This window comes from Trachemys scripta, chromosome 4, assembly GCF_013100865.1.
Source record: "Trachemys scripta elegans isolate TJP31775 chromosome 4, CAS_Tse_1.0, whole genome shotgun sequence".
Taxonomy (NCBI): domain Eukaryota; kingdom Metazoa; phylum Chordata; order Testudines; family Emydidae; genus Trachemys; species Trachemys scripta.
Genome location: NC_048301.1, coordinates 122,419,122 through 122,437,061, shown reverse-complemented (window position 1 = coordinate 122,437,061; position 17,940 = coordinate 122,419,122). Strand labels below are relative to the sequence as shown.

Here is a 17,940-nt window from a genome sequence, read left to right as displayed (position 1 = left end):
AAATGCTTTATTCCTTAGAATGGGCGGGGGGATCCCAATGAATCCTGGTGATGTTGGAAGAGGCAGAGAGCCAGGGGAAAGCTGGCAGGTCTGTGTGGGCCTGGGGGAGGGCACTGAGGGGATCCTCTCCCCAATCTCCTCGCCTGTGGGTGGCAGGATGGAGGTAAACACGCACCCCAACCTCCTCAGACTTTCTCCGTTCCCCTCCATTCTTCGGTTCCTTCCCAAAGTTTAACTTCTCTCCCCTCCCCCCTTTCTTTCCTCCTCCCTCCCCATCTCTTCTCCCTTCCTTCCTTCTACCCTCCCTCCCTCCTCTGAGTCCCCGCCCCTTCAGGGGGAGGCAGCCAGTCAAGGCGAGGCTGTGACATCAGTGCCGTGAAACTGACCCGGGGGAGGGACCGAGGTCGATACATTGTAGCGATTCCTTTTCCTGTCTTCGCGTTCCAAAGAGCGAACGAGCCAGGCACGGGGACGAGCCTGGGGAGGGGGTGGGGGGTTGAGCGGGGGGCAGCAGCGTCTCCCCTTCGGAGATCCGGGGGGTGAACAGCAGCTCGGAGGGCTCCGAGCCTTCCCCAGGAGAAGGGGCGATTGTTTCCCCTCTCCCCCCCGCCTTCCAAAGCTGTGGGGGATTTAGTTCCCCTCCGCCTGTTGAGATCAAACTTCCCAGTGTGGGGGGAGGAGGGGACTCGGAGCAAAGGGAAGGAGACGCTGTGGCTGCCCCGGCTTTGCTACAATGCTGTCCAACTCTCCGAACCCGAATCCCCAGGTGCTGTTCCCCACCTCCCCTCCTCCGCCCCCGCCGCCCCCCCATCAGCAGCCGCCGCCCCAGCAGCACCCTCCCGTCCAGCAACAGTTCCCCCAGTTCAACGTGAAATCAGGCCTCCAGATCAAGAAAAATGCCATCACGGATGATTACAAGGTCACCACGCAAGTGCTGGGGCTGGGCATCAACGGGAAAGTTTTGGAAATCTTTAACAAGAAGACTGGAGAGAAATTTGCTCTGAAGGTAAGTGTACAGGGGGAAGGGAAAGGGGTGTGCGGGGGCTGATGTGCCCACGCCCATCTTTCCGCCTCTGATCCCACATTCCTTATTTCCTCCCCCAAGTTTGCCTCAGACTGTTTTTGGAGGAGTGACACCGAAGTTATTGTGCTGTTAGAGTAGAGGGGAAGGTACCTGCAGTTATTGGGGGGTGGGGATTGATCCATGGTTGCTCCGTGTAAAATTACCGGCAGAATTATTTACAGGTACCTAAAACTGGCCGACAGAAAAAATGGTGCTTTAACTTTGGCCTAGGCAGATATCGCTGAGTCCAGTTGTGAATCTCTTCCCCCTGCCGCGGTGTGGGCACAAATTCCCCACTTACTCACTGCGAAGGGCTAGTTGGGGAAGTTCTACCTCTGCTCTTTTTTTCCGTAGGGTGGGTGGGTGCGGTGGGTGGAGGGGGTTGTTGGATGATCTAATCTCTCTGCCTTTTAAAAAATGAAACTCAGCATTTAATTCCCCTCCCTCCCGCTTGCAAAACAGGACTTCCCAGCGGGAGAGGAGAAACCCCCCCAGAGCCTCCTAGGCCTGTTCACATTGACTGCGTTTGATAGGGCCCTTTCTCTTTCCCCCCTCAAATCTCTGTGTGTGTATGTTAGTCGCGGTTTCCTTGGATCTACTGGTCAAAGCAGTTTGTGTTTGCAGAGGGAGGAGAGAGAGTGTGCTCTGATTTCTTTCCAGAGCCATTATTTTGGTAAAAGGGTGGTGGGAAGGGGAGAAGAAAGAGAGAGGCGCTCCGGTAACTTCACAGCTGCCCTTAAGGCCTGTGGGCACTTCAGTGATCACTGCAGGGAAGATTATATCTTGTAAGAGAAATAAATTCTATTGTGGTTTTGAGAACACAACTGCCACCCTCTTTTGTGGTAGTGTCTTTGATTGCACTAGTTTAGGTTCCTTTCCCCTTTTCTGCCTCCTCACCCCCCAGAATCTTTACTCCAAATCTGGAATTATTAGTGATTTTTCCCTTTAGAGGTCTGACTTGACTGATATGGCTTAGAAAGAGAGAACTTGAAATTTACCAGCACCAGATAGGGCTTGACAAGGAATGTAAATACAAAAAGCAGAATCTGTTTTAAAGACAAGTGGTCTCTTGGACCGGGGCAGAACCAGTAATTCAGTGCTTTGAAGGGATGCTGTAGAGAGATGATCATATTATGGAGTGTAATAATAAAAATAAATAATTAAAAAAATCAAATGAACTTTTTAACAAATATGCGTTTTATTTGTTTTTATTGCACTCAGCTGGGACAATGAAACAGGATAGTCAGTTTCACTTTCTGGCTTTACTGCACTCCATTGTTACTGCTCTGTGTTTCCATCACTTTAGAGGAATGTCCAGTTTCCCCTTAAACCATTCTCATTAAGAAAGACAAAATTAGGTTGTATGGCATTTTAATTTAAAACGAAGCAAAATGACATGGGAAAGGGATGCCTTAGTGACCTAAGCATCACGTTTGAAATCCATTGAAACCTCCGGACTTGTCGATTTGATCCAGTGAGTTTACTCTCTGTGCTTTCTGGATAAGCCCTTTAAAATTCAAGGTCCTCTGTGTGGGCACTAAAGATCTCATTGCACTTTGTGTAAGCATAGACGTTTGTCTGGTTTTCCCTGTTTAATTACCCTCCCTGCTCCCCAGTTGTTGTGCAGTGTACTGTACACCAATCTGCTACTGTTCTCCGCCCCAGATGTGGCTATGTTTGTGGTGCTGTATCTCTATGCAGTAATCTGTAACATGCCTTTGTTTGAAAGGTTTTCCAATAAATAAGATATTGTACTAAAATATACATTTTGCATCTAAATAACTTGACAGTTTCCCTGTTTTCAAATTATTATTTTTTTTGGAGTGGGGGAGGGTATTTCTCTGTTAGAGGGATCCTGTGATATAGGTAATGCTAAGTACTGGGAAAGATGGGTACAATTTTTCTCCTCCAGTGAAGCTGAACATTCCATAGCTTAGGCACAATTTGCTCCCACACATTAGCTGTTCAGAAACACTATACGTTATCCTGTTAATTGTGAAGATTACCCCCCACCCAAACCTGCTGTTTTGAGTGCGTTTTTTTGTTTTTTTTTAAGCCAACACATCTGCTTAAAGCCAACAAGTCACTAATCCTAAAATAAGTCGATTTTTGACAAAAAATTCTTCTGTCAGCTATGAACCCCCTTCAGAAGTGAGGTGCCTGCAGGGGGATAAGTTATTAAGACAAATACATTTTCTTCGGGGAAAAAAAGTTCTTCAAGTTAATCAACTGAATGGCAGATATTTCCCTTTTTTGTCTGGAAATAGGGAAGTTTCTCATTAGTTGCAGTGTTATGTTTGAGGAAGACACAGACACGGTAATTTTTCCTTTATGTTGTAAATGAGTGGGATCAGCCTCTGTTTTGACAGACACGCTTTTTTCCTCCATTACATTTAAAGTTGACTCAACGACTTAAATAGCAGTTGCTAATTTCTTTCCTGTGTGAAATAACAAAAGAAGAAGAACTAGAGGGTACGGCATATGGAAAGGGACAGCTTGTGTCCGCAGTCTCCCCATATCAAAATATTGGCTAAGATAATAGCATAGCCTCTGAGCTCTGATTATCTTGTCAGTGCTGGAGTGTGATACAATAGACATGTTCAGGATCTAGGTTTGATATATTATTTACATGGATGTACTTAAAGTGCCTTTTACAACACAGGATTTTTATACACCTCTACCCTGATATAACGCGCCCCGATATAACACGAATTCGGATAGAACGCGGTAAAGCAGTTCTGCAGGGGGGCGGGGCTGCACGCTCCAGCGGATCAAAGCTAGTTCAACGTAACGCGGTTTCACCTATAACGCAGTAAGATTTTTTTGGCTCCCGAGGACAGCGTTATATGGGGGTAGAGGTGTATATTAAGAATGGAACATAAATCACAGACTCTCACTTTTTGCTCAGATCTTGTCCCTTGCTCAGTTTCACTAGCTCTTTACCATATAATGAGGGACATATTAAGATGGACAGTTGCGAATGTGTGTGGTCAAATCTCCCTGCTTATGAGCTATGTAACAATGCAGGAGGGAAGTGCAGAATCAATTCACAGAGGCTGATGTATTCAATTCATCTCTGAATTTTTCCTTTGGTAAGTTTTTAAATTTTGATTTTCCGTTGCCCGTGTTCTTATGGCGAGGAAAAAGTTTAGCTGAGCCATTGAACGTGTCAGTTCAAAGGGCAGCACAGCTGCTGCTGTAAACAACTCCTTACAGCCCAGTAGAAAGTGCTGTGCTGTTAGCGCAGGGTCTTAGCAGACCAAACTACACTCTGTCGATCTCACACTGACAAGTGTATGTGACATGCTCTTTGTTTGTCCAATGAGTTTCGGATACTCCCTGTCAAGATATAGGCCTGAAAGGTAAACCTCATTAATAGGATGTTTTTGCTCAAATGTAGTGTGTGTATAGATCTAAATGCTGCTTTCTGTTAGTTGGGGGTGGATCTGTTTATAAACCTGTAGAGTGTTGTTCAGAACTTCTGAATGACTCAGAATTATCCGACATACAAACACCATTTGTTGGGGAGGAGTCAACACAGCTTTTGTAAAAGAAAATCATGCCTCACCAATCTATTAGAATTCTTTGAGGGGGATCAACAAGCATCTGTACAGTGGTGATCCAGCTGATATAGTGTACTTGGACTTTCAGAAAGCCTTTAACAAGGTCCCACCCCAAAGGTTCTTAAGCCAAGTAAGATGTCATAGGATAAGAGGGAAGGTCCTCTTATGGGTCAGTAGCTGGTTAAAAGATAGAAAACAAAGGGTAGGAATAAATGGTCAGTTTTCACAGTGTGTAGTTAAGTATTGGGGGTCTCCCAAGGATCTGTACTGGGACCTGTGCAGTTCAACGTGTTCGTAAATGATTCGGAAAAGGGAGTAAACAGTGAGGTGGCGAAGTCTGCAGACAATACAAAATTGCTCAAGACGGTTAAGTCTAAAGTTGTCTGGGAAGAGTTACAAAGGGATCTCACAAAACGGAGTGACTGGGCAACAAAATGGTAGATGAAATTCAGTGTTAATAAGTGCAAAGTAATGCACATTGGAAGACCTAATCCCAGCTATACATACAAAATGATGGGTTCTGAATTAGCTGTTACCACTCAAGAAAGAGATCTTGGAGTCATTGTGGATAATTCTCTGAAAACATCTGCTCATTGTGCAGTGTCCATCAAAAAAGCCAACAGTCTGTTAAGAACCATGAGTAAAGGAATAGAGAATAAGAAAGAAAATATCAGAATGCCACTATATAAATCCATGGTACGCCCGCACCTTGAATACTGTGTGTAGTTCTGGTCACCCCATCTCAAAAACGATATATTAAAATTGGAAAAAGTACAAAGAAGGACAACAGAAATGATTAGGGATATGGAAGAGCTTCCATATGAGGTGAGATTAAAAAGACTGGAACTGTTCATCTTAGAAAAGAGAAGACTAAGGGAGGAAATGATAGAGGTGTACAAAATCACAAATGGTGTGGAGAAAGTGAATTGTTATTTACCCCTTCACATAACACAAGAACCAGGTATCGCCCAATGAAATTAATAGGCAGCAGGTTTAAAACAAACATAACAAAGTACTTGTTCACACAACACACAATCAACTTGTGGAACTTGTTGCCAGAGGATAATGTGAATGCCAAAAGTATAATTGGGTTAAAAAACTATTTCATTAAGTTAATGGAGGATAGGTCCATTAGTGGCTATTAGCCAGAATAGTCAGGGATGCAGCCCTATGCTCTGGATGTCCCTAGACCTCTGACTGTCAGAAGCTGGAAGTGGATGATGGGGGATAGATCACTCAATAATTGCTCTCTTCTGTTCAATCCCTCTGAAGCATCTGGTGCTGGCCACTGTTGAAAACAGGATACTGAGCTAGATGGACTAGTGGTCTGATCTTACGTTCTTATGACTCATTATCTGCATCAGAGTAAGAGGAATAACTGAATAACTTGGATACAAAGAACTGATTGCATCAGGTGTTGCTGTTTCTGGTGACATTAAAAAGAATGCAAGAGGCCCATAGCCAGAGGCCAAAGGTGAAATTGCTTTGTGCTGTTAGGTTTTAAGGCGAGCATTTCTATTCTAAACTTTTCTGTTTATATCTCATGTCCAAAAGGTCATATGTATTAATGCAATCTTTACAGTGATGGGGAAACAACTGTAAATCTCATTAATATTAAAGACTTCTGGTTCTGTGTGCTCAGGAATTTTGTAAAACCATGTACAGTATTATAAAATCTCTCTATTCTAAGGTCTTAGATACTTTGTTAGGATTTCAGTTAGAGATCCACTGCTATAATGTGACCATTCAGAGTTCAGTGGGAGATATATAAACTTCAGTAACAGAGAAAATGTAATTTGGGCTAATTTCTTCATTCCTCATCTAGTACGTGAGTGCTTAGCAGAGGCATTTGATTGCTTAATAAAATAAAGTATGTTTTTAGCGCATGTTTGTAAGTTACTGGACTATAGTCTCGTTTGAATACACTGTCTAGTTAAAAACAATAGATACTCTTTAACTTCTGACTTATCAGTAGTTATTGTCTAATTGATTAGTGTTTTACTGATCACTGTAGCAGAAAAACATCTCAAGTGGAATCCATAAATTGACCAGTATTAAATAGGCATAGCATTGTTTAAAACGGTGAATTAGCTTTGGTTCTTAATAGGATTTTAGGTTTGGATGCTTTTTCCTTTAGGGGCTCAGTTCCATAAGGTGCTGGGTGGTAGCCCCAGTGGGAAGTGTCAGAGCTCGGCAACTCATGGAAAGCTCTTGTCAGCAAGCAGCGTGAGGCCTGTTGTGGATTGTTCAGTGATTTGCTCATCAACATCTGGCAGTCTGAGAGCGAAGGGCAATGCAGCTGTGGTGAGCAGTAGGAAACATGAGGTGGTGTGTATATGGGTATATATTTTCCCAGCTTGGTGTGATTTCTTATTAGAAGAAAATTAGGTTTGAAATTTCTGGAAAACGTATTGTATGTAGGTCACTGCCGACTTTACTTGGCTTTGTTGCAGTTGGCCTGTTGGCATTATGTGAAGCAGATTGCAGAGGTAGGATAGCGGCAGGGGCGGCTCTAGCTTTTTTGCCACCCCAAGCACGGCAGGCAGGCCGCTTTCGGCAGCATGCCTGCGGGAGGTCTGCCGGTCCCACGGCTTCGGTGTACCCACCGCTGAATTGCCGCCAAATCTGCAGGTCTGGCGGACCTCCCGCAGGCATGCAGCCAAAGGCTGCCTGACGGCTGCCCTCGCAGGGACCGGCAGGGCACCCTCCACGGCATGCCCCCCAGGCACGCGCTTGGAGCGCTGGTGCCAGGCGCCGCCGCTGGATAGCGGGCAAGACCTAATTCTATGTTGCATACTGTAAATTCTACTCCTAGATGTACTTTTAAGCCTAATCTTCAGATGAGATCTGGATCAATGGCTGTCTGCCTTAATGCAGCTTTTTACAAAGAAATTGCAGGTAATCTGGGTTGGAGGCTCCGTTAATGCTGGATGGACATTAGTGAATAGCTTTCCTTGTGAATTGCTTTCTCTGCCATGTGTTTCAATTGGGGCTCTAGGATGCAGAGCAAGATTCTGCTTATGAAACCTAACCTCTAACTTCAACTCTAAGGTAGTTGTCATCTGGCTGTTGCCATGAAGACTGCGCACAGAACAGTATCTTTGGGAATGTCATACCTTCAAAGGTAACTCACTAGCATCTGTGGTGCTTTGGAAGCTTCTCCATGGGACTCGTTTCCATGAATGCCTCTAGCCACTGAAAATGGGCTGAAGTGGATCAGTTCTTCATAGTAAATTTATGCCAGTAAATGCATCGCCTGTAGTGCAGTTTGATTCCATCAGGTTACATGTGTGGAATGGCTTCTGTGGGAATAAAAGGGGCAAGGTCCAAATACATGAATGGTATTGCACTTGGGAGATGCCCATCACCATAGTGTCTGGGTATGCTTTACAAAGGCAACATGGTCTGGGGGCGGAGGGCAGAAAACTAGGTGATGGAAGACTGGTTTCTAGTCCAGGTTCTGCCACAGACTGTGTCATGTTAGGGAAATTACTTCCTTTGTGCTGCTGTTCTCCTTATGTGCTGTGGGGATCATGAAACCCACCACCCTCTGTCAAGTGTTTTGAGATCTATCGAGTTCAGCTCTTGAACTCTTTCTTCTTCTATAGAAAACATGACCAGAAGTTGGCAGGGTTCTTGGTCTCGTCACGGCTCTTGGGACCCTTGTACACCCTTCCGCTCCCTAAAGGAACAGCTGTGTATTGCTTAACATTACCAAATGAATGGAAAAAGCTGCACATTTCCTCTTGTTTCCACTATGGTTCAGCTGAAATGTCCATTAAATTCTTCCCAACCCAAACACGCTAGTTTCTCATTTCACCTTTCGGATCCTTAGCAACTTCTACGGGCCTTCTAGAGCTGCCCTTTATGAGCCGTTCCTCGAAGTGATCATGGATCCAACTTGATTTTTCTTTGTCTGCAGTGCAGAGAGGGTTCTCTGGGTGTTTTCTTTCCCCTTAACCAGGTAGTGAATCTGTCAATGGCCCTTATGTTGTCATACAATAAACATTATGGAACATGATCCAGTAGTTCCCTTGAAGCTATAATTAGCCTCCAGCAGGACTCAGTTCTGTGCAGAATGTTAACAGAAGGGTCTTCTCTAGCAAGGAGTTGCTGGGCCTTGCTTTTGATCTGGAAAATGCTCTGCTGTTCCCTCACTTCTTGTTATGCTCATTGAACTTCGTTTTGTAAAGGTTTTATTTTGAAAGCCCTCTCTGTCTTTAAAAAATAGATAATACACCAGCGCCTCCCCCCCCCCCCCCCCCGGTCTTCTCTTGATTATTTGCTCTAAGGAGCATGAAACTGAAAAGTAGAATCCTGGCCTCTTCCACTACCTGCAAGACACTGCAAATAACCACCTTGTTTCCACTGTGAAAGTTCTCCTTCAAGAGTGGGATTTTTCAAAGTTGCTCAAGGGAGTAAAGCACGTGGTTCCCATTTGAATTTCAATTGGGATTGGGCATCTGACTCCTTTGAAACTCCCAGTCCCTAACTATTAAAACCCTAAGTCTTAGAATATATGAATGTCTGGGGCTAGAGCTCATGGGTGAAGATATCTCCCTTCTGATGACCTGCCACAGGGGTGATCTGTTCAGAGCACTTCTGATACCCTGGCCTTGATGGGAATTTTCTTTCTCCCCCCCCCCCCCCCCCCACTATGTAGTTTGGAAAACCAAAAATATCCTCATGTAACTCTTTCTTTTTTTAAAATTGTGACAAACCCAATGATTAGAGTTTTTTTTCCAGGGCAGTGGTTTATTACCTCACTGCCTGAGGGTTTCTGCTGATTTGGGTTCTGAGTTCATATCAGTAATTGAGGAGTTGTCATATCCCTTCTAAATTATTATAAATGGCAGCCACTCATCTCCTTGTTTTGAAAGTGTCTGAGTTAAACTGACAAGAGCCAGGCCACGGGGGGTTGACTGTTGCTCTGTGTTCAGGAATTGGGACCCTAAAGAAACAATGGAAACTCCGCCTCTTAATTATAATACTTGGCTCTTTTCTAGTGCTTTGTGATGGTAGATTTCAAAGCATTTTACAAAGGAAGATCAGTATGTTTACCCGCCTTTTGCAGATGAAGGAAACTGATGCCCAGAGAGATGAAGTGTCTTTCCCAAGGCTATGCAGGAGTTTGGTAGCAGACTCAGGTTCTGTTCCCATCTCTCCTAGGCCAGTACCCTGTCCACTGGACTATGCTTGGGACATCTAAATAGGGTGACCAGATAGCAGATGTGAAAAATTGGGACAGGATGTGGGGGGTAATAAGTGCCTATATAAGCAAAAGCACCAAATATCGGGACTGTCGCTATAAAATAGGGACATCTGGTCACCCTACGTCTAAATTTAGACTTCACAAAATAGTAGAAAATGCACCATTAAGGAATGATCCTGCACTGTCCAGGAGAGATGGGCCTTGATAATCTAATAAACCTTTCCTCTAACTTGTGCAGTACCGTAAGGGTCATATAGCATGTTGTGTTATAACAGATCTTTGTTGCATCATGCTTCCTTTTGTCTGAATTTCCTGGCTTTCTCATCTTCCCTTTTTAAAACTTCCATTAATTTGCAATTCTGATGTGAAAGAGAAGATTTGTAATAGCCTACTGATCTTGGCCAGTTGTTCTGAATGGGCAGGGTTGGACCCTCCTTCTTGAAGGGAGCAAATAGCTCCCTTGAGGTAGGCTAGGGCACTGCAGACTTGTTTTCACCCTTTCCTCCCTGTTCTTTAGAGATAAGTGCTAGGTTCTAGACTGACCACCCTGAAATCTTCACGACGCAGTGCAGTGCAAGGATCCCCTAGCCGTGTGCCTGCCTTTGCTAAGGGCCACGCCTGGGAGCAAGGGGGTAGTTCCTTGTGCTCATTCCCTCTTTGGTCTCTTCCTCCGAGTCTGGCAAGAGTGTTCAATCGTGACGGCGATTTTGTGATGTGTATACGTAAGCCTACATACGGCTTTTGAATGGTGATGACTAAGGCATCCTTAGGTATACGTGGTTCAAAGTAACCCTTCTAATGGCACTGCAACAGTGCGAGTGCGCATGGCAGTGAGCGAGCTAGCGCTGGAGGTTGGGGAGATGGAATTCAGGTACCTGGGCTGCTTGCTGTCTGGCACCCGTGGGGTTAAAGGGTCACTGCACTAAGTGTCTCAGCAACAAAAACTCACCAGCCTGTTCATACACCTTCCCACCACGGAAACATCCAGACTGCAGCATCGCTGGTTTATTTATTTCATTTATTTTCAGGCATCGGTGACTAGCTGCTGCTATGGCCTTGGACTCTATTGTCCAAGGGAGGCTGATGGGACAGGCCAGGAATAGCAGACCTGTGCCTTGTTCGGAAGGAAAGGAGGGCGTTTTGCTAAACCCAATGGGCAAAGCAGATGGGGGCAGGGAGAGGAGAACCCTGCAATAATAGCTACAGCTGGGGGGGGGGGGGGGGGCTCCTTTTTAAGTCCCTATCTGCATTGGGATTCCCCCAGTTACAGCCAGTGGTGCAAATCTCTAGTGTAGACAGACGTGACTGCCACAAGCCAGGGTTAGCACTGCTGTTGCTTAGCCTCTTCTTGACATTTCAGTGATGTGCCAGTGTGAGGGGCTTGCACTGGTGGCTGGTATCCCCCAGTGTTGTTTAGGCCCGAGGCCCCCCCACTCCACGAGGGTCTGTTAGCCCCCCTCCTCCCAAATAGGAAATATGGATCCTGGCTAGACGCAGTTTCCATGCTGAGTTGCTCTTCGGTGCTACGTTTGCATCAGACCCTGGGGGCTTTCTCTGATCTAGACTCGCTCTCTGTGTTAAGGGGATGGTGGGAGAATGCAGTGGGAAGGACCCCTCTCTCTCTCTGAGAAATATTTCCCCTGTTGCCAGTCGAATCAGCTGTGAGTCTTTTCTGAGCTGTTGTCTGGCTCTCTCCCTCTCTTAATGCCGGCTTCTCTCCAAGCAGAGCCGGCCCTGTGTGGGGCTTCAGGTTGCGGCATTCAGACTGCATGACCTCACCTCCCAGCTTCCAAGAATACCGCGCTGCCTCCCGTTTTGCCTTGCCATAGTTGTCTGCAGAGCAGGAGAGTGCCTTACTGCCGCGTCCATGAGCATCCTTGGCTTGGAGAGGCTAGTGGGTGTAGTGTGGTAGGGAGTGCCCCCCCCCCTCCAGCCGAACCCCCCAAGGCAAGAAGTCCTCACCTGATGTGGGATGGGGAGAAAGTGGGACTGCTGACAGGTTGTATGTCGCTTTGTCTTTCTCTCCCGCTTGTGTGGGATGGATTTAGGTAGCAGAATGTGAGGCAGCGCTCCCCAGGGAATGGGGTGCAAGCCTCTTCCAGGCCAGAATGAGCTTGCAGGCTTTTTTTCTCTTTGGGGTGATGTGGATCTACTTGGCTCAGCGTTGATAAGGTGGCCCTGCCGCCAGGCTCGCCATAGAATTTTTAACATAGCTCAAGGGCTGATCCCTAGAGCGCAAATCTTCTGCTCTCTCCTTGCCCCTAAATTATCAGCTAGCCTGGGGTTTCTTGGGCAGTCTTGTCCCATCTCTCTGGGGTTGTGAATTCTTGTCATCAGAACCTACCCGTGCATGTGTCTGAGTCAGGCACTGTTTATAGGATGAGTGAAGCATGCTTGGAATGTGGCTCAGCTGGTGAAGTTCCTTCTAGGGGGAGAGTCCTGTCTGCTTCAAGCACCAGGCCTGGGGTGGTGAGGAGGAGGAGGATGGGCTGCGTGTTTGGTACTGAAAGGCTTGAGGGGTGGTTTCTGGAAGGGAGCAGGAAATCTGAAAGTACCAAAGCTGATAAATTATTCCAGTTCGGATCACTTGATGTCAGTGAGGTCTGGGCATGTTCCATATGCGCTGAAAACGCTTGGGACTGCTGGTACTGGCTGCAACCAGGCGTAGATCAGGAATGCAGTATGGAGCTCCCTTCCCCTCCTGTCTGCTCTTCTTCTCAGACACGCCCTGCCAGCCATGCTGACTCGCTTTGTGGGGTAACATTTGTAAGAGTGCCTAAGTGATTTAGGGCCCAAATTTCCAATGGGACTTAGGCCCCTTACGTGCTTTCAAAAGACTACGGGTAAAATTGTTTTCTAAATGGGGAGTTAGACTAAGAACCCCCAAAGTCCTTTTTGCTGGACCTAACTGTGTGGGGACAGAGGTGAATACTGCTATTCAACTGGATTCAACATAGAGAGCTGGCATGCCTGGAAGGATCATAAATTCTGGCGTTTTTGACAGTGATATGTCTCTTGCTACAATAGCCCAAGATATCTGAGGCTGGTGAATGTCAAGGACTGGGCCTAAGAGCTTGTCTACATGGCAACATATTGGGTGTGAATTATAGAGCACTCTACGCTACTGCGCTCTGATTGCCCCGTGGAGACCCTGCTGGCAAGCACTAAAAGGTACCTAGTGCATGTTAATGTAGTTCTGTTTGAAACAAGACTACATCAATCATCAGCGCCAGAATAGGGGGGCTAGGGGAACAGGTGAACAGGCCTGGCCCATCCACTTTTCTCCAGGCCGGGGCAGGGGAGCCTGGGCAGCAAGGGGCACCACACCACGGCCCCTCCACCTGCCCAGGGTGGGGGGTGGAGGGGCCAGAGCTGTCCCTGGCCTGTGTTCCCTGTCCTGGGCTCTCCGCCCAGGGCAAGTGGAGGGTCCGCAGCTCCTCACAGCTGCCTGGCTGCACGACTCTTACCAGGGCCAGGCTGCGGCTCCAAGGCCCCGTGCCCATGCTGGAGCTGGGTAAGAGACACGTGGGCAACTGTGGGAGCCGTGAACCCTCCACCTACCTTAGGAGGAGGGGCCCGCAAGGCGGGGACATGGGCTGGGGTCTGCTCTCGGCCCCCCCACCCTGGCAGGTGGAGGATCCCAGCTCCCGGCCCGCTCCAGCTTCTGGCTTGGCCGGGGGCTGGGGCCTCGGGTGGAAGGGTTGGGGCCGGGGCCACAGAGGCAACAGAGTAGCTAGGCAGGTGCAAAAACCAAGGCCCCTAGAGCAATGCTGGTTCTTGAGAAGCACCGTGCTGTGCTAGCCTTTCAGTCTGAATTTGGGATCCTGGTACAAATTCATTTGAACCACATTAGGGACCTAGGCCAGCAGGACCTGGTTCTAACACCGGCTCAGTCCGCATCACCTGGTGAATCCACGTTAGAGCTGGAGCTGTGTTCGAGGCTCAGCTGGAACATCGTTCTTCCCCATGACTGGAGCTTCAGTATGGATGGGGCCAAAGGAATTTCATGTCCTGAGATGCTCCAGCCGTTCCTTTCATGCACAGCTACCCATAATGAGCTCCTTTTCAGCGCTGACATGGGCTACGGATCTGCTCCTGACATGCGTGGTGAGAAATTCCTTAGCTTTTCTGTACCCTGTGTCCTAGGTAGGCTTCCTTAATAAGGGCTCTGGCTTGGATCTTTAACTTACCTAAGGAGGTGGCGAGGGAACAGCTCAGGTGGATTAGCGTGGGGTGTGTGCAACTGAATCCAAACGCGTGGAGCATTAGGAGACTGAAGCCTCTGTTCTCTCATACCTGGTGGCTGAGTCACTCCAAAGGTTTCAACCTTTTGGAGTTAAGGGTTTTAGTAACCAGCAGGGTGGATTTGATTTAAATTGCTAATCAGGAAGACTCGATTTAATCATGGATTTCTACATAAAAGTGCATTCTTGTTGGTTGTTATAACCTTAATACGTATTCTTCACAACTCAAGAGATGTAGGTTTCATTTTTAGAAGGTACATGCTATACGTTTTTAAAGTGATTTATTTTGAAAACTTTTCAGATTAGTTTTACAGCTATATCAGAAAATGAACGATTGTTTGGTTATTTCATTTACCAAAGGTAATTGAAGCAGATATTTATGAAGGCATTGGGAGGTGAACTATCTTCAACAGGTTAATCATTAATATTTGGAGGATTTGCTTGCCGTGCTGTATTAGGAGGAGAACATCACCAGACAGACATTTAAATTGTTTTATTTAGCTAAAACAACAACGTTATGGATTCTGGATTTTTTTTCTTCAACAGCAAACGTATAATATTTTAACAAAACAAGCATATGGATTTTTGAATTTAGTTAAACATTCAAGTTTTTTAAAATCAGGTTTGTTTTTGTTAAAATTGTTTTTAACTAAAATAGTTAAATGAAATATTAAAAAAAAAATAATTTAAACTGACTATGTCAGCCAGGTCAACATGAGAAACTTAAAATATTGGCTTCTGCAGGTAACTCAGTCGTCTTCGCCTTCATTTTCCTGTTTGTTCATAATCTGGAAAAGAAAAACAAGCTTTCTTGCTTTTTCAGGTCCCAAACAATTTCTCAATTTGGAATGAATTAGTCCAAAGGAAGAAAATATTCTCTCTACACCGGCAGAAGAAGCTACTGCTGTTAAAAGTGAGATTATCACTTCAACAGTCTCTGAATCCAAGTTTAATTGACTTCCACCAGTTCACCAGTGTGACTTGCTTTAAAACATCATCGGCAAACATATATTTTTTGAATGGTTCTTATTCCCAAACTGGGTCTCTTTTACGGCCTGCTGCCATTTTAGGTTTTCCCTTCTAGTGAGAGAATGGTATAGTAGATCTCAAATCAATGAAGTCTAAACTCAGAAATACCTCAAGACTTCTGGAATATGCTGCTCAAACAATTTCATTTTTGTTTCTACTGCCTGTCCTTCCCTTCTCACATTTATTTCCAGACTTCTCCTTGTCCAGATCTATTCTGCCCCGAACAATCTTCTATTCATTGAACTTTTTGAAACTTTGCACTTTTAGAGAGCAGTAAGGGGTTGACTCTGCACACAAATTTGCAAAGGGACAATAAGGTTGAGGTCTGTTATTTCTCACCTCTATATATTATTTATTTAAAAACATTTTTGCTGTTAACACGCATGTTACCTCTGGAGACACAAATCCACAGTTTGAGAACTGCAAAACTAAGTATCTCTGGTGGTATCTTCTAGACTGAACGCTGAGTCCCATTGGGTAGGTAGAAAGATTAACCTAAATAATCTATACAGAAGCCCTGGAACCCCATAAGATTGGGTCTCTAATCCCATTGGAACTCATTGACAATATAACATCACATGAATATATTGTTTCATACTATAGAATTAGAATTTATAATCCCTATTCCATGATGAGATGATATCTTTGAGCTATAATGTATCTTAATTAAAATGATCTTTAGATTGCTTTTTTCCTTAAAAAGCATTTTATCAAAAAAATCTGATTTAAATTAAAAAAATCCAATTTTTTTTTATTTAAAAAAAAATCATTGATTTTTTTTTTATCCACCCTGGTAACCAGCAGGCTGAGGAATTGCATTAACCCCTACAGCTTCTTAGTGGCCTCAGGCAGGGACTAAGGACCCACATGCTGTTAAATCCCACTGACCTGAGATGGTCTGAAACATACCAAGGCTGAATCTTTCATGAGGTGCCACGAAGCATGAAAATGCCACCGCTGGCAGACTGACTGTCTTGCGCGTGGTGGGTAGTGAGAGCTGCTGCCTGGATGTTTGTGGTGGGAGAGGGTGATGGGGAGTGCTGGTGTGTGGTGCGGCTTGTCTGTGCAATAACTGCACAAGAACTGTCTGACCTGTATTGGGTTGGGAGCTGTTTGGGGGCAGGGACAGCATCTTCCTCTGTTTGTACAGCACCAAGCATGCTGTTGGCACTTAAGTAAGCGAGAGCCAGCGTGCAGGTTTCTTGTAGCTGCCTGGGCCCGTTATGTATAATGGGATCATTTAAGCCTCTGGTGTAAGGGATGCAGGTGACTCTCTTGCTGTCCAGCAAGCTGTAGCCTAAACTAGAGATGGGCTCCAAACTGAAATCCCAGATCTGAATGCATCTGACCTTTGTGGAAGTTTTGAGCCAGACTTGAATTTTGCAGCTTTCTTCACACAAGACATCCTTGCCCTGCTTTGTGAGCAAGACACTGGTTTGAGCATTGGCCTACTAAACCCAGGGTTGTGAGTTCAATCCTTGAGGGGGCCATTTAGGGATCTGGGGCAAAAATCTGTCTGGGGATTGGTCCTGCTTTGAGCAGGGGGTTGGACTAGATACCTCCTGAGGTCCCTTCCAACCCTGATATTCTATTCTATGGCTAGGCTTTAGACTTCACCCCCAGACCCTTATGCTGCTCCTCCATCCACTCCTGTAGCGAACACCCGTTGTCCCACTCTTGCATGTTCAGCTTATTCCATGGTGTCTCCTTTCCATGCTGCTGCAGACTTAAACTAGTTGTGGGATCATGGTAACACGGTGCCTTTCCCTGCTGACTCTGCATAGCCCATCAAGTCTGTGCTCTGAGCCTGGTTCAAGTCTGTCCTAATGGAGCAGCCACTGGCCCACAGAAGTCTTGAGCTGCAGGGGTGTTTTGGAGGTTGGGAGAGGTGGGAGGAGCTACTGGCAATGCAGGATGAGTAGCTGGGGCTAGTGGGATAAATCTATGTGGGGGGTGGAGGATTCTGGTCTGTAAGAGGTGTTGTTGAAATGGAAGCCCTGAAGTTGGGGTGGCTTTGTTCCCTACATTAGAGAAAAAGCTGCATCTTTCTCTGCTCATGCCTGCTTATATCTGTGCTTCCTTCTTTCCTTTCTCCACACTCAAGTTCCTGTTGAATTGCCATTTTCTTCCGGGCTTGGTGACCATTACCCTTCCTGAGGACTTGTGCTACCTGCTAGAAGCCATCTGAAGAGCCCCAAAGCCATGCATCTGGTGAAGAGGTTGAGGCATTGCGTTGTCTCTTATCTATAGCTCTCTGGCAAGCTACAGTCTCCTGGGGTGTCTGGTGGAGAAGGGTGGGTGGTTAGATCTGAGCAGTCTGAAAACTAAGCAACAACCTCCCAACTCCCACTGCTTTGCAGTGTCCTTCGGTCATGGAGTGACACATCCAGCCGTCGTGGTCTCCTGAAAAGCCCCCCTAGACTTCCTGCCAAAATGTGTGTGTTCAGGGAAATCCAGTCTGAACTCAAGCTGGGAACTTCTGTGGAAGTTTGGCAAGGCATCCTGGCAGCTGCAGATCATTGTTTCTCAGAATCCAAGAGACGGATGGGGGGCGCCTGTCACAAACTGCCGCTCAGAAATGGCTGCAGAACCCCAGGCGTGTGGGCCTCATCTATGCTGCAAAAAATCCATGCGACCTGAATCTGATTTTAGAAATCCTGCTTCAGCGAACACATTTTTTTTTTTTTTTTTTGGTAGTAATATTTCTATCGCATCCTTCATCTGAACCACTAAAAACTTCACAGCAATATTAACAAATGAAATCTTTATTCCCCTTCGCAGGAAGATAAGGATTGCTGCTATTTGCAGAGGGAGAAATTGAGGCACAGA

The 17,940-nt window shown here is 45.9% G+C and overlaps 1 protein-coding gene across 1 annotated transcript in view; it reads left to right on the top strand.

Moving 5' to 3' along the window:
* The first annotated feature begins 438 nt into the window (after positions 1-438).
* The window catches only part of MAPKAPK2 (MAPK activated protein kinase 2), an 81,056-nt gene continuing 63,554 nt past the window's right edge, over positions 439-17,940 (top strand). Inside the window, exon 1 of the mRNA XM_034767130.1 lies at positions 439-1,006. Coding sequence (XP_034623021.1) covers positions 734-1,006 — 273 coding nt within the window. The 5' untranslated portion in view covers positions 439-733. The remainder of the gene's footprint in view (positions 1,007-17,940) is intronic.